The sequence below is a fragment of the Drosophila gunungcola genome, assembly GCF_025200985.1.
Source record: "Drosophila gunungcola strain Sukarami chromosome 2R unlocalized genomic scaffold, Dgunungcola_SK_2 000012F, whole genome shotgun sequence".
Classification (NCBI taxonomy): domain Eukaryota; kingdom Metazoa; phylum Arthropoda; class Insecta; order Diptera; family Drosophilidae; genus Drosophila; species Drosophila gunungcola.
This window is the reverse complement of record NW_026453170.1, coordinates 545,020-559,600: the sequence shown is the minus strand read 5'-3', so window position 1 is coordinate 559,600 and position 14,581 is coordinate 545,020. Positions and strand designations below refer to the sequence as shown.

The 14,581-nt window shown below is 41.6% G+C and overlaps 5 protein-coding genes and 1 long non-coding RNA gene across 6 annotated transcripts; 2 read left to right on the top strand and 4 right to left on the bottom strand.

Annotated features, from left to right (window-relative positions):
• Positions 1 to 933: 933 nt before the first annotated feature.
• On the bottom strand, positions 934 to 2,267 carry LOC128255697 (39S ribosomal protein L52, mitochondrial). The gene is made up of 3 exons (XM_052985394.1): positions 2,126 to 2,267; positions 1,917 to 2,065; positions 934 to 1,221 (listed from the first exon to the last, which is right to left on the bottom strand). Exons 1-3 carry the CDS (start codon positions 2,172 to 2,174, stop codon positions 1,033 to 1,035), a joined length of 387 nt encoding a protein of 128 aa, XP_052841354.1. The 5' UTR covers positions 2,175 to 2,267; the 3' UTR covers positions 934 to 1,032.
• A 756-nt stretch (positions 2,268 to 3,023) lies between these two features.
• LOC128255707 (uncharacterized) lies at positions 3,024 to 4,185 on the top strand. The gene is made up of 4 exons (XR_008267679.1): positions 3,024 to 3,046; positions 3,103 to 3,172; positions 3,227 to 3,962; positions 4,060 to 4,185. It is a non-coding gene; the product is annotated as an uncharacterized LOC128255707 (long non-coding RNA).
• A 268-nt stretch (positions 4,186 to 4,453) lies between these two features.
• LOC128255703 (retinol dehydrogenase 13-like) lies at positions 4,454 to 6,356 on the bottom strand. The gene is made up of 5 exons (XM_052985402.1): positions 6,146 to 6,356; positions 5,786 to 6,049; positions 5,562 to 5,718; positions 5,245 to 5,504; positions 4,454 to 5,190 (listed from the first exon to the last, which is right to left on the bottom strand). The coding sequence occupies exons 1-5, from the start codon at positions 6,223 to 6,225 to the stop codon at positions 4,938 to 4,940; spliced, it is 1,014 nt and encodes a 337-aa protein (XP_052841362.1). The 5' UTR covers positions 6,226 to 6,356; the 3' UTR covers positions 4,454 to 4,937.
• Positions 6,357 to 10,162: 3,806 nt separating this feature from the next.
• Positions 10,163 to 11,721, bottom strand: LOC128255702 (retinol dehydrogenase 13-like). Its single transcript, XM_052985401.1, has 5 exons — positions 11,563 to 11,721; positions 11,227 to 11,490; positions 11,009 to 11,165; positions 10,692 to 10,951; positions 10,163 to 10,637 (listed from the first exon to the last, which is right to left on the bottom strand). The coding sequence occupies exons 1-5, from the start codon at positions 11,640 to 11,642 to the stop codon at positions 10,385 to 10,387; spliced, it is 1,014 nt and encodes a 337-aa protein (XP_052841361.1). The 5' UTR covers positions 11,643 to 11,721; the 3' UTR covers positions 10,163 to 10,384.
• A 566-nt stretch (positions 11,722 to 12,287) lies between these two features.
• Positions 12,288 to 13,187, top strand: LOC128255705 (respirasome Complex Assembly Factor 1). The gene is made up of 3 exons (XM_052985404.1): positions 12,288 to 12,502; positions 12,558 to 12,661; positions 12,722 to 13,187. Exons 1-3 carry the CDS (start codon positions 12,395 to 12,397, stop codon positions 12,915 to 12,917), a joined length of 408 nt encoding a protein of 135 aa, XP_052841364.1. The 5' UTR covers positions 12,288 to 12,394; the 3' UTR covers positions 12,918 to 13,187.
• On the bottom strand, positions 13,184 to 14,220 carry LOC128255704 (probable U2 small nuclear ribonucleoprotein A'). Its single transcript, XM_052985403.1, has one exon. It carries the CDS (start codon positions 14,056 to 14,058, stop codon positions 13,264 to 13,266), a length of 795 nt encoding a protein of 264 aa, XP_052841363.1. The 5' UTR covers positions 14,059 to 14,220; the 3' UTR covers positions 13,184 to 13,263.
• Between the last annotated feature and the right edge of the window lie 361 nt (positions 14,221 to 14,581).

Sequence of the window (14,581 nt, the reverse complement as noted above, 5' to 3'; positions counted from 1 at the left end):
TGTAAATAGCTAAATTTGCACCCTGCAATATTTTAATATTTACAGTGGCACTTTATACCCTTACTTAATTGCCACTTTTACCATTTTTGGCCTGGTGTGAGTTGGTAGTAACAAAGAGTTATGGAAATTTTTAGGTCTGACACCTGGGGGCTCAATGGGAAGTGTTAAGCCTTGCAAAGTCTTGTCTTGATGTTACCTGGCACTGTTGGGCGGTTGGAACGCCAACAAGCAAGTCTTCCACCCAATTTAAAGCCAATCAGCCGGTTAATCGGTCTCTACGAAAACATGCCTAAGTGGAGCACGTTTCTGTGGCTTTGATTATGCCGTGCAAAATTCTTGATATCCTAACCGAAAAGACAAACACTCGGGAAAACAAGGGAGCTCCACTGGCAAGGTGCGCAAATATTTAACTGGCAAACTGTGGTACATATTTATTGATAAAAGCAAATATTAGGCTTCACATTCTCTATGGTTGGTTGGCTTTGCTGGCACGATCTATATGTTAATCTGTCCAGGTTGGCCCAGTGGCATCTGGACCACGTTGCGCAGGCCGGAAGAGGAGATCCAGCCTGTAACTGGCCTTCGGCAATCACTTACAAATAAACAGATGCCCCGACTTCCTTGTTTGCAAAAATAGTTTGATAAGTGACTCGAATGCGCGAGCGTAAGCCTTCTATTAGCAGCTAATGTGCGAATGGGAGCCCACGCCCGCCTTAATAGCTAAGCGTGGCCCCCTCGGAAAAGCGCGCAACGCTTTCATCTAGTCTAAATGCCAGGACACGCTACTCCGGCAAGTGCGTCACTGGCGTTTTAACACTCAATTAAGATGCGGCAGGTGTGTCGCCCAGTTGCAATTAAATCCCCATTAGCGATACGTCTAATGAACCGTCGACTGCGCCACGCTTGCTGTCTGAGGAACGTTTTTGAAACGTGTTTTGGGCAAACATGTGTCCACATCACAAGACCATCGTATAATTTCGTCTCCATTCACTAAGCGACTTATGATAACTTATACAGGCTAAGATTAGGAGGCTACTTCTTCTGTTTGAGCAACAGGTGGCCCTTGGGCTTCAATTTGTTTTGGATGAGGCGCTGCTTCTCGGATTCGGCGGTCTCCTTCAGGCGTTCATGTCGCTGCTTGGCAAACTCGAGCTCCCCACTTAGCTCCACGATCCTGGCGGCGATACTCTGCTGCTTCAGCAGACGTCTCTTCTGGTTGGCCTGTAAAACAAGTATTATTCGGATGTTATTTAAATGGATTTGGGTGTGTATTTGATGTAGACCTTTATGAGCGCAGCCTAGGTTCCCTTATGAACCGAATGGATCTATCTCGAACTAAGCTAGTAGCACAATCAAATTTCTCATAGCACCACTGTCTTTGCGGATAGATATTGAGTTTAAATTTAACATGAATAATGAATAATTAAGTTGACCAACTCTGAGCTTAATCTGTGATTTTAAAACCGAATCAATAAACATGAGCTAAGCAACTCGAACCTATTTTTAAACCCTTTTGCATAGGGTATTGTTATTTCAGTCAAAAGTTTGCAACGCAGCAAAGGAGACATTTCCGACCGTATAAAGTAAATATATTATTGATCAACATAACCAAACGAATACTCAAACTAATTTCTTAGTTTTAAAGCTTATTTCTATTGCAGGTTACCACTATAACATATAGGTTCCATAGGAACAATCGGGAAAATAAGGGAAATAAAGTTATAGCTCTGCTGTTTTAAGATTATTTGAAATCGGACAACGATATCTCATAAGCTGACAAAAGAACGATCGAAAAATGCAAAGAAAAATTAACACCTTCGTTGTTTTTAAAAATAGCTTAGTTCTTGCTTCCTTTCTTGTTCAAAGTAGTTTTAAGGGGTCTCTTGGCCGCACACGTGTTCTACTCTATTACTTACACCCAGGGGCGTGGGTCTGCCATCTAGGTATGTGAAGTCAGGCAAATTGGTAAGTGGGCCAAAGGCATTTGGGTTTTCCGGCAATCCCTTGCCTGCACGCCACTTTTGATCAATGGAGCGGGCGGCCGTTAGAGCAATACCTCGCTGAGCTGCGTGGAAGGAGACAAGCAATGAATTATAGCAGGGTTATTATTGAGTAAGGTAATCACCTGCAACTGTGGCGGAGGCAGCCAGGCAGAGCCTCGTTATTTGTAGCATTGTTTATCAAAATTGACCAATTGTCAAAGAAAAAACTAAATTCACATAACCAAACAGCTGACGGCAGGGTTGTCGCTGACAACTAGAGCTGGGAATCTATCGATGGCACTATCGAGGTATCGACTTTTTACACATCTGAGCCACCATCGATAGTTTTTTGTCGCTATACCTTACGTGTAGTTTACATTTTGAAGATTACATTTGATTTTTCTTGGATTTTGAGGATCATTTGGGAATTAACTTTGGTGTGGTTTGGCTAAGGCCTGGATGTAGCTTAGATAGGGAAATGATGAGGGTCGTTGTGCAGAGAGAGAAGGGCAGAGGGAAGGATGTATTGCTCGTCTAGAGGAGCGTTGTTGCATAGCAGGGAATAACGGTAACGGTAACGATCAAGATAGTGTGCGTTTGACATCTTTGTGTGGCCTAGACGCAAGCGGGTGTTTACTATTTGCAGTCTCCTATTTAGTTTGGGGATATAATGGGGGTAGTTAATTTGGTGATAATTTTGACATATTTTGGTACAATGTCGAGGTTTTGTTTATTAATTCTGTGTGTCTGTGTCTTAGTGATTTTTTAAGGGGCTGGGTGATATCGCTGGATTTGTGATTGGCTGTGTTGTGATTGAATTGTGATAAACCGCTGGGCAGGGCCATCTATGAGGCAAAATCTGAAAGTGGCGCCATCTAGGGGTCAGTTAGGTGTTGCGATTGGGGTACGAATTTTCGGATATAAAGACGCAACAGAGTCAGTTGTGATTTCCCCGGAAAACGGAGACTTATCCAATGGTGGCTAACTTAGCTTCCCGCCCAGAGCCACGAGCTGCTGGCTTTCTTTCCCTTTTCGGCAGTCATCGAGTGCAGTTCAATTTAATTGTAAGTGCAAGTTTAGTTAGTTGGTGCGAATTGACCTAAAATCGCTATCACTGTAGTTGCATCGAGTTGAAGTGACGGGCAGAATTTCCGGATTAGCTTAAATATAGCGCTAAATCCTGTTTATGGGTAAGGAAAAGAAACAATACTGTGGAAATTGCAGACCCAAAAGTTTTTATTTAGGTTTGGCGCTCTGTGTCAGATATTGGATCCGGTCTTTGCTTTGTAGAGGGAATAATACCTCAAGATACCCAAAGGAGAGCGAATTCATCCTACAGAAGGGAAATTATCGTCACCCAAAGGGATCTCAAAAGCCTAAAAGTCACTCAAGTTTTATTTATTTAATAAAAAAAAAAGGAAAAGTGTCAAAGAGAGCTCAAGTTTCAACACCTTCCCAAATTACACCTATATTGCATTTATTCGTCATCTTCATTATCTTCGTTATCTCCCACAAGCGAGCGTGAATTGCCGAAGCTCAGCTTGGCAGGCAGTTTTTCGGCGCGCTGACGTAGGCAAGACGCTTCGGTCCACGATCGGTCTAATTTAATTCAACTCGGCATAACAATATAAAATAATAGTTTTAAGTTAGTACCGCTAGAAATGTAAAGAAATAAGTAAAAAACGGATAATTTACATATATGTAAGTTCATTTATAATTTTTTTTTGTCTAGGTTAAGTGAAATGAGCATGTGAGTGTAATAGAAAAAAAGGGAAAGAGGAAAATGTGGTGATAGTTAAAAGGCCAGGCTTTTGTGAGAGGCTAAAGGCTTAGGCCTTTTAATTTTGTTTGGTGGTTAAATGAAAAAGAATGTGTTAAAAGAAGCCTAAAGGAAAAAGTGAGAGAAATGGCTGTTGGTTTTGCACAGTGGGCTTTTAGTGTATATGTATATGGATATACATATGGATCTCCCGAATAGTGGTGAGTCAAATATCTCATTTTTTTAATGTCTCCATAAAAATATATACCAAAATAATTATTTTATGTCCCACCGTACAAAACATAACAAATTGAATAGTCCATAAAGGAAAAAGAAAAGAGAGCGATATTATCATCTCTCTCGACTCTCGAATTTATGAGTGAGACAAATTTTGAAAGAAGGAAAACCACTCTATTTGATTTCGCCGAAAGCTCATCACTGCAATTTCTGTAAGTTCCATAAACGTACTCTTAAAGGTTATTTTTGATTTTAAATGTCCATCTTACTTCGGGTATACATTTTTTAATCTAATTTTATTGCATGTATTTATGTTCTTATTTAATATCTCTTTTAATATGTTCTCTAGTACTAAGAAATTTTATTAGTTTTTAAATATATTTATATTTAAATCATTAATTTGCTAAAGTCTATTTTGTTTGCCTTTGACTAGGATGAGTCCCCTGTAAAACCCGATGCAGTGAAAGGGGCCATTCAGTGATATTGTGGGAGGTTTTCGGTAAAGAATGGCCAAGGCAGGGATGGCAGATGTAGTTCCTTTTAAACACCTTAGGAAAACTAGGAATTCCGCTAGTGAAATAGCTATCCCTCTTCGTGTTCATATAATTTTGCCTATCCTATACCACTTGTCACTACACGCAAAATTTAATAAAATTTTAGAATTTAACTGGCTCATGATAAAGGACAAGACCACCACCCCAAATAGCCGACAAGGAACAGCTGGACCTTATCATCATATAGTAACAGCCCAGGCACCTACTCGTTACAAGTATTACAATTTAATAATAAACAGCTTGTTCTAACCCGGCTCAACCTTCTTTACATTTACAATCGACAGTACATTGCTCGGACTTGCTCAGGAGTCCCGTTCTCGGTTGGCTGAGTTTTCGCTTTGGCTTATTGACATTTCCTTCGAATTCAGTAGTCACATCCTCGGATTGCTACTTTTTAACTTTCGGTTAAGCTTTATCGGCTTCCTTTTTGGCTGGTACTGTTGGTTTATCCAAGCCCGTGAATTTCTCACTCTCAGTCCACAGGAACTTCCCCATCGCATCATCCAAGGCTGCAGGAGCTGCGTTCTTGGGCTTGCAGTCGCTAAAGTACAAGCCAGTGACCTTCTGCAGATCCGGATTCAGGGCAGCATAGATGGAGGTCTGTGCTCCACTTTTAGGTGTCTTCAGGAACGGCCAAAACAATGGCTGGATGAGATATCTGAGGTTAAGAATTTAATTAACAAAGTTCCGTTTTCATTTAGCTTGCACTTACTTCCCGAAGATGGTCTGGAAGAAGGCCCAGTTCCGCGCCAACCCCGTGTCCACAAGACCAGGATGCAGGGCGTTGACCGTGACGCCACTGCCCTCCAAGCGCTTGGCCAATTCCCGGGTAAACAGCAAGTTGGCCAACTTGCTTTGGTTGTAGGCCTTGCCCTCGTCGTAGGACTTCTCGCTGTTCAGGTCGGCCACGTTGATGGCACCTATCGTATGGGCGATGCTTGACAGGACGACAACGCGACTTGGAGCCGATTTCTGGAAAACGTTTCACACTCTTCACCTGATTATCTTGAGTGACTTTTGCCAACTTACCTTTAGCACATCGAGCAACAAGTTGGTCAGCAAGAAGTGGCCGATGTGGTTCACACCCAGCTGCATTTCGACACCGTCCTTGGTTAACATCTTGGGGCCGCGCATCACGCCAGCATTGTTGACCAGGACATGGAGCTTATCCTGCTCTTTCTTGAAGCTAATATGTAAGGGAACATGCTTTTTAATGGATACATATAACGTTAACGAATCTCTGACTAGCTCACCCAGCCACGAATTGACGAACGGACTCCAGGGAACTCAAATCAAGTTCTCGGGAGAATACATTCTGATTGTTCGTCTCCTTGATGATTTCCTTACGGGCCCTATCGCATCTGTTCATATCCCTGCAAGCCATGTACACGGTGCCCCCTCGTCTGGCGAACTCCAGAGCCGTCTCCTTGCCGATTCCCGTGTTGGCTCCCGTGACAATGAACACCTTTCCGCTTTCATCTGTGTCCTTTGTGAACTGGCCGCCCTGCATGTATTCCCTGAAATCACGAATTAGAATTAGCCGAAAACCCCATTATCTGCAAGTCGGAAACTAATGCGCTTTCATTGTTCGTTTCATAATTTCCAGAACTCACTTCAACAGGTAGATAGTCACGCCGATGATAGCTGGCCACAGTATTAAGGGGCTCAATAAACAATCGGTGAAAATGCACATTTTGAATAAACTTAATTTTATGTTTAAGGGTGTTGTCAGCTGGAAGTTCTTCGTAGAATGTGAGCAAAACAGTAAGAGCAGCAGTTGATATACTACTGAACAACACGACTACTTCGATACAAATGTTTGTTTTTGCTAATTCACGGTGACAACATTAAGAAAGCGGAAATATCGTTTGAAGTTCCATGCTTAAGAGAAGTTAAAGAGAAACTAAGAGAAATAAAGCTTTTATTATACTATGGAGTAAGAATTTGACCAATCGAAATTAGATTTTTTTTTAAATGATGAGTAACTAATAAAAGTGTTAACACACATAGATAGCAAACGGTTAAACACTATTATTGGCTTAGTAATGTGTGTATCATGTAATAGAGCAACAAGAAAGAAAGAAAACTTCGGCGAACCTCATACCTTAGCAGTTAAAACAAAAACTAAATATTATTAAAAACTAACTAATTCGATTTGAATGCGTTTATGATTTAAAACAATGAAACTTTGTAAATTTTCCGCTGACTCGAAAATATGGCAGTTATGTACATATATATCTTTGTCCGATTTGAGTCAAATTATAACCATAATTTGGGTTTGCGATGGAGGTGATGGAGGAAAGGGAGTCGGAACATATGGCGCGCTTGCCTCTTTTCTTTATGCAGATTTGTGCAGCTTAATGGCTGGCTAAAGAGAACTGTTGAATAGGTATGTTCATAAAGTTAGCAGAACAACTTTTGAAATTTTAACTTTTTCTTATCGACAATTTGCCGTTATTTATTCGTAAATTATTCGTTAAAGAAAAAAATTTGCCACTCAATTTTTTTAAAATTATGAGATGCTCTGCCAACTTGATATTAAGTTATTTGTGAAAAAAAAAAATTTGCCGCTCCTGTTTTAAGGATTTTTTTTTTAAAACATACTTGTTCTGCTAACTTGATATCAAGTTGGCAGAACATCTTACTAAACTTGAACTTTTCCAAAATGTTTTTAACTGGCAATTGCCGTTATTTATCCGTAAGTTATTCATTAAAGAAATTATTATTTATTTAATTTAATTATTTTTAAATTATTTAAAAGCAATAATAAACAAAATTTTAAAAATGAATGCATACATATGTATATGAAACTCGTGGACGCCGACAGAGCTCTGCTAGCTTGTCAATGTGTGTGCGACGTGGCGGCATAGGCCGACACATACAGTGTAAAGCCGCATCATCCCTGCAGTTCCAATCCCTAAAGATTCCCTAAGTAATCCCCCGGGCGGCGCCAAGAATTCCTTAGGAATCCCGGGGAATTCTCCATACAAAACGGCAATGAATTTGTATAAAGCAGGCGTTACCGGCGAGTAATTCGAAGATTGGTAGGAATCCTGAAGGAATTGCTAGGGAATTCATTGATAATTCCTGGGGAATGTCGAAAAAAATCCGTGGTATTTTTTTATCGGGTTCCCCCCGGAATCTCTCAGGAATATGGAACTTAATCAGTATGCAAATTCTCGAGCAATTCCTGAGGAAAATATTAAAAAGTCCACAGGAATTCTAGTGAAAATCCACGGGAATTCCCATGGAATTCCTGCGGAAATAATAGTAAATACACCTCGGAATTTCTCGGGAATTCCTGGTGAAAACCGCATGCAATCCTGCCAGAATTCCTAAGGAAGATCTTCAGGAATTCCTGGGGAAAAGTGCAAGGAATCCTCTAGGAACCCTCAGGAATCCTTACGGAAATCATAGTAAAAAACATCAAAAATTCAATTTATAAACATTTATTAAAATTAATGCTATTAGCATTTATTTTTGTTTATTTTTTTGTTGGCGTTGTTTTTGGCGTAGGCTAAGGCGTGCGCAAGAGACTTTTCCGGCGTCTGCTGGCCCCCCAACGCGGATATGCTGATATATAAATAAGATTATATTTATTTATTATATTTATTTTATTTATTATTATTATTATTATAATTATTTTATCTGCTGTTATTAATTTTTTTTAACACCGTGAAATTTTTATTCTTGATAATCGGTTTTAGTGTACAAATTTTTTTTAAACTTTTCAACCTGACCTAACCCAACTTTTGAGACGCGTATAAATTTTACAATAACAGCACTTTCACATAAACTGCACTTTTATCACCAAAAACAAATGGATTCCGTAGAAGGCGTTTTTTTTTAACAACTTTTACCGCGATTTAATTTTACAGCGGTTTAAACAAAGATTGAAATCCCATCCAGTTAATGCGCTTTTGCCGCGCTTAGACACCGTAGTTCAAATGTGCAAATATATTTATTTATTTATTATTTATTTTATTATATTTATGCATTTATACCTGATTTATTAAAAATCGCTTTAAATTTTCACTTTTAAAAACACTTCCTCACTCTGTTGCAGTCGATTTTAAGTGCAAAGGGAATGGGGAGAACGAAAAACGAAACCGAAATTTCTGCCTGACGCGTGCCAGGGTATATCCGACCATAACAATGCCTTGTAGTTAAAATCACATAAGGCAGATAATCAAATATGAACATTTTCAGATCCATGTTTTTTTTTATCCAAAATGTTTTTACATTTAATCAATAAAAATCATTAATATATTTTCCTAAAAATTAATAAATATACTAGCGCTTCAAAAAAAGGGTATTCAAAAGTCTACACAGTTATTTTTGTTCTTGACATTTTGATTTTTTTTCTCCGTTTTCTCATCCGTCCAAATCCGTCAAGTTAGCAGAAGAACAATGTTTTTATACCCTTGCTGAGAGTATTATATTATAGTATTATCAGTCAGAAGTTTGCAACACAGTGAAGGAGACATTTTGGTCCTTATAAAGTATATATTCTTGATCAGCATCACTAGGAGAGTCGATCTAGCCATGTCCGTCTGTCTGTTCGTCCGACTGTTCGTCCGTCTGTCCGTCCGCTGTCCGACCGTTTCTACGCAAACTACTAATCTCTAAGTTTTAAAGCTATCTGCATGAAACTTTCCCAAATGTTGTCTTTCTGTTGCAAATAGTATATAAGTCGGAACGAGGCGAATCGGACGACTATAGCATATAGCTCCCATAGGAACAACCGGAAAAATAAATAAAAAAAAAAAAATTATAACTTTGGTGTTTCTTAATTTTCAGTTTTTCGACATGTAGTAATAGTTAAATATTTAAGAATTACGGTTTTAATTTTATCAAAATCGGACGACTATATCATATAGCTCCCATAGGAACAATCGGAAAAACAAATTTAAATAAAATTATAACTTTGCTGTTTTTTAATTTTTTTTTAGTTCTTCGACATATAGTAATGGTTAAGTATTTCAGAATAACGGTTTAAGTTTGATCAAAATCGGACGACTATATCATATAGGTCCCATGGAAACAATAAAAATGTAACTTTTCTATTTTGTAATTTTTTTTTTAAATTCTTTTTGACTTTTTAATAATTTGACAGTTCAGAATTACGCTTTTAATTTTATTTAAATCGGAAAACGATATCATATAGCTGCCATAGGAACTAACGATCAATTAAGCTGCAAATCATCATAGCTTCAATGTTTTTAAACATATACGCAAGTAAATGATAATTTTAATGTTTTCAAGAATATTTAATTTTTGCAGTAGCTGCAAGGGTATATAAACTTCGGCGTTCCGAAGTTTGCTTCATTTCTTGTTTAAAAAAAATCCTTAAACAGGAGCGGCAAATTTTTTTTTTTGATTGGTATGGGATGTTCTGGTTTTTACAAATCTGGATTGATCTATCTATTGTGCTAGGGTATCTGTGTTTCCCGAGAAGAAGGAGTCCACCACCAATGCGCTCCACTCCAGGGTGTTCATCACAGCGGGCGCGACTAAAGTGGCCTGAAATGAACCTAATTAGCTCTTCGGCATATACATACATAAATCGAAATTATCAAAAACATAAAACACGCTTTATTAAAGTTAAGAAGATATGTATTTATTAAATTAACCTATTCGTGAAAAAAAAACTGCTAGTATAACAATTGAATAAACCGCTTGCTCTAACCCTGCACAACCTTCTTTACATTTACAATCGACTGTGCATTGCTTGGACGTTGGATGCTCCACAGGAGTCCCGTTCTCGGTTGGATGAGTTTTCGCTTTGGTTTATTCACATTTTCTTCGAGATCAGTAGTCCCATTCTCGGATTGCTACTTTACGCTTTACGGTTAAGCTTTATCAGAGTTCAAAAAGGACGGCACTGTTGGTTTATCCAAGCCCGTGAATTTCTCACTCTCAGTCCACAGGAACTTCCCCATCGCATCATCCAAGGCTGCAGGAGCTGCGTTCTTGGGCTTGCAGTCGCTAAAGTACAAGCCAGTGACCTTCTGCAGATCCGGATCCAGGGCAGCATAAATGGAGGTCTGTGCTCCACTTTTAGGTGTCTTCAGGAACGGCCAAAACAATGGCTGGATGAGATATCTGAGGTTAAGAATTTAATTAACAAATTTCCGTTTTCATTTAGCTTGCACTTACTTCCCGAAGATGGTCTGGAAGAAGGCCCAGTTCCGCGCTAGCCCCGTGTCCACAAGACCAGGATGCAGGGCGTTGACCGTGACGCCACTGCCCTCCAAGCGCTTGGCCAATTCCCGGGTAAACAGCAAGTTGGCCAACTTGCTCTGGTTGTAGGCCTTGCCCTCGTCGTAGGACTTCTCGCTGTTCAGGTCGGCCACGTTGATGGCACCTATCGTATGGGCGATGCTTGACAGGACGACAACGCGACTTGGAGCCGATTTCTGGAAAACGTTTCACACTCTTCACCTGATTATCTTGAGTGACTTTTGCCAACTTACCTTTAGCACATCGAGCAACAAGTTGGTCAGCAAGAAGTGGCCGATGTGGTTCACACCCAGCTGCATTTCGACACCGTCCTTGGTTAACATCTTGGGGCCGCGCATCACGCCAGCATTGTTGACCAGGACATGGAGCTTATCCTGCTCCTTCTTGAAACTAATTTACAACAACGAAAGTTATTCTTCCGTTCAACTATTAGTTGGTCGTGTTTGCTCACCCTGCGGCAAAATTACGAATGGATTCCTGCGAACTCAAATCCAATTGGCGGCCGAATATGTTGGGGTTATTCGTCTCCCTGATGATATCCTGGCGGGCATTTTCACACCTGTTCATGTCCCGGCAAGCCATATAGATGGTTCCTCCCCGCCTGGCAAACTCCAGAGCCGTCTCCTTGCCGATTCCCGTGTTGGCACCGGTGACAATGAATACTTTGCCGGTTTCATCGGTCTGCTTGGTGAACTGACCGCCCTGCATATATTTCCTGAAACACCAACCGTAGAACTTTGGTTATTACACAGTAACACGGGGTCCATTTATTTCATGCCAACATTACCTCAGAAAATACACAGCTCCGACAAGAAAAGCTGGCCAAAAAATGATGTTGGCCACCAAAATGTAAATCCAAACAGCCATTTTGTTTGTTTATAGTGCAGTAGTTTCAGTTGTGGGATCTCTCAGCGAATGCAAGCCAAGCTGGTGCCAGCGGTCATTTAAATACAGTGCGCGCTTTCTGTGAAAAGCTTTACAACAACTACATAAAGTGCCTACTCACGATGAGTATAATTCGAAATTGCGAGAAGAGAGAGAGAGAACAAACTGGCCGCCCTGCATGTATTCCCTAAAATCATGAATAAGAATTAGCGGAAAACCCCATTATCTGCAAGTCGGAAACTAATGCGCCGTCATGGTACATTTCATTATTTCCAAAACTTCAAGAGGTAGATAGTAGTGTTCGAGGTTTCGAATTTTTACATATCTGAGCCACCATCGATAGTTTTTTGTCGCTATCGATGGTGCTGCGCATTTTTTACATCACTTAACTTAGCAAAAAATACGAGGTTTGGTTGCAGAATTTTGGGTAGGAAAAATGCAATAAATAAATTATTAAACTTTTCTTAAACAATGCATACTAAATTAACTTAAATTGGAGGTGGTGGAGTTAAGAGGTTTTTCGCTCCCAAAATATAGAATGGGGCCACCATCGATAATTTCGCCGCTCTACTAACAACACATAAGTAAATATAAGCTCCAATCGAATAGTCGCTGATGTGAATAGATTTCCCGTAATATCGATAGTATCGATTTTAATACCAGCTCTAGGCGATAGTGAAAAATTTAATTAACAAAATAATTTAAAGTGATTTGGGTCAAAGCTGAATCAAATAATGGCCACGAAAACAAGTACAATTGAGCGCAACGGACAGTCGGCCAAATCCTCCACACTGAGGGAAATTTGCGCGCGCGCCATTACAAAATCGGAGTGGGAGGACAAGGTGAGCAAAGTTCCGGATCGCAAAACCCGCATGCTAATCCTCGAATCCCCCGCAGGAGGAGTTTCTAGATGTGATATACTGGTCGCGCCAGGTGTTCGGCATCTTCCTGGGCGTCATCTGGGGCATAGTCCCGCTCAAGGGATTCCTGGGCCTCGTTCTGTGAGTAGCTATAACCTATAAATAGCCGGAGTGACTCCATTTGAATCTTATGCCTTCCAGATTCGCCGGCATCAGCTGCGGAATCGTCTACCTGTACGCCATTAACTTCCAGAATGTGGACGAAGACGCCTACGGCGGCGTATGGGAACTGGTCAAGGAGGGCTTCATGACGTCGTTCGCCGGATTCCTGGTCACGTGGATCATCTTCTACACCGGCCTGCACTACGACACCATAATGGCGGCGAAAGTGTCCTAATGGCACCTCCCAGTAATATCAAATGCGAGGCGCCATATCTCGATCCCCACCATTTCCACATAAGCTAGCCGACCCTCCTGTTTTTGACCCCTTCGAACTCGCTGTAGATTGTTAAACTTTTAGCCAATTACGTTCATGTAAACGCATTTCTTCGGTGGCCAGTTGTCCCAGATCTTTCCGTGAAAGGTCCTCCGGCCAATGGCCCGAGTTGAAAACAAAAGATACTCTATATATTTGTGTATGTCCAGAATGCAGAATGCGATGAATCAACTTGTGGCGGCGTTTTATTATAAAATATTGGTCTACGGTTATAAGGTAGCTGACGGATGAGCGGCTTATCCTAGTCTTAGTAATCCATGGCCACGGCCCCAGAGCCGTTGTGCCCAGCTCCGTTCTGCGCCGGCTCCTGCTCGTGCTGAAACTTCTCCGGCAGCTGGCCGCTCTGCAGGATCTGCGAGAGCCGCTCCACCTCTTCCAGCGAGCTGGCCCTCTTGATGGCCTCGCGGATACGCTGCATGTCCTCCGGATTGGCCAGTCGCCCGCCGTCCGATCCCCTTCCCTTGCCGTTCCCCGCCTCGGCGGCCAGTGCGGCTGCGGCGCTCATCTTGGACTTCCGGCTCACCTCCTTCAACATGTCCTTGCCCTGCTTGCTGCGGAAGAACTCCTGCGCCGCTTGGCGGTCCTTCTGCTTGATCTTCCGGAAGTCGAGCAGCCGCAGCTGCGGGAACTTGTAGGCCATGTACTCGCGATAGTTGGGCTTTGTGGACACCGGGTTGATGAGCAGGCAGATGGTGTCCAGCTTGGCGAACGCGGCCAGCGGCTCCAGGTCGCTCAGCTCCTGCAGGTTGTTGCCGGTAAGGATGACGGAGCTCAGGTTGGGCACCGCCTCCTCCAGTCCTTCGCTGATGCGCAGGATGCGGTTGTTGTTCAGCAACAGGCACTTGAGTCGGGGCAGGTGCGGCAGGTTGTCCAGCTTGCGCAGGTCGTTGTCCGACAGATCGATGGTGTCGAACTGGTCCAGGGTGGCACCTAGGTTCTCGATCTGTGGAATCTTGTAGCCGCGCAAATCGAGCTCGCGCTCCCGGCACGGGTTTATGTATTGCATGGACTGGTTGATCAGCTCCGGCGTTAGTTTCACCATCGTGGCAGTGTCTGTGCTTAGGCGGTTTGTCTGGACTCGGCCTGTTCTTACTCTTTATTCGTTTATTTTCCTAACACACGCAAAAAACAATTTGCAGCCGACGCGAGTTGGGGATGAACGACTTACCGATATCAAGCACTGCCGGCATCGATTGGCCCTAGAGATGGATTGCAGTGCTGCCTTTAATAGGGCTGGGACAATGCCACGAATTATCGATAACTCCGTATTTGCGTCCAGTGGGAATCAAATTTTCACATCTCACAAAAGTCCCAGCTGTTCCTTTGGAATGTGCTCTATGGGACTTTCCCATAAGCGGGCCAGCCTATCGAAATTTAAAAATAAAACTCTCACCACTTTTGTTTTCCGTTTAATTTGAATTTCAATAGATTACAATGAAGATTTTAATTGCTTAACATTAATGAACACGTTAAGTTTTGTGTAATTCGATTTGGGTTTTTGAAGTTGAATGGGAATCGGGTAACACTCAAAACTCGAAGTGTGTGGTCGGTGGTGGACTGGTTTA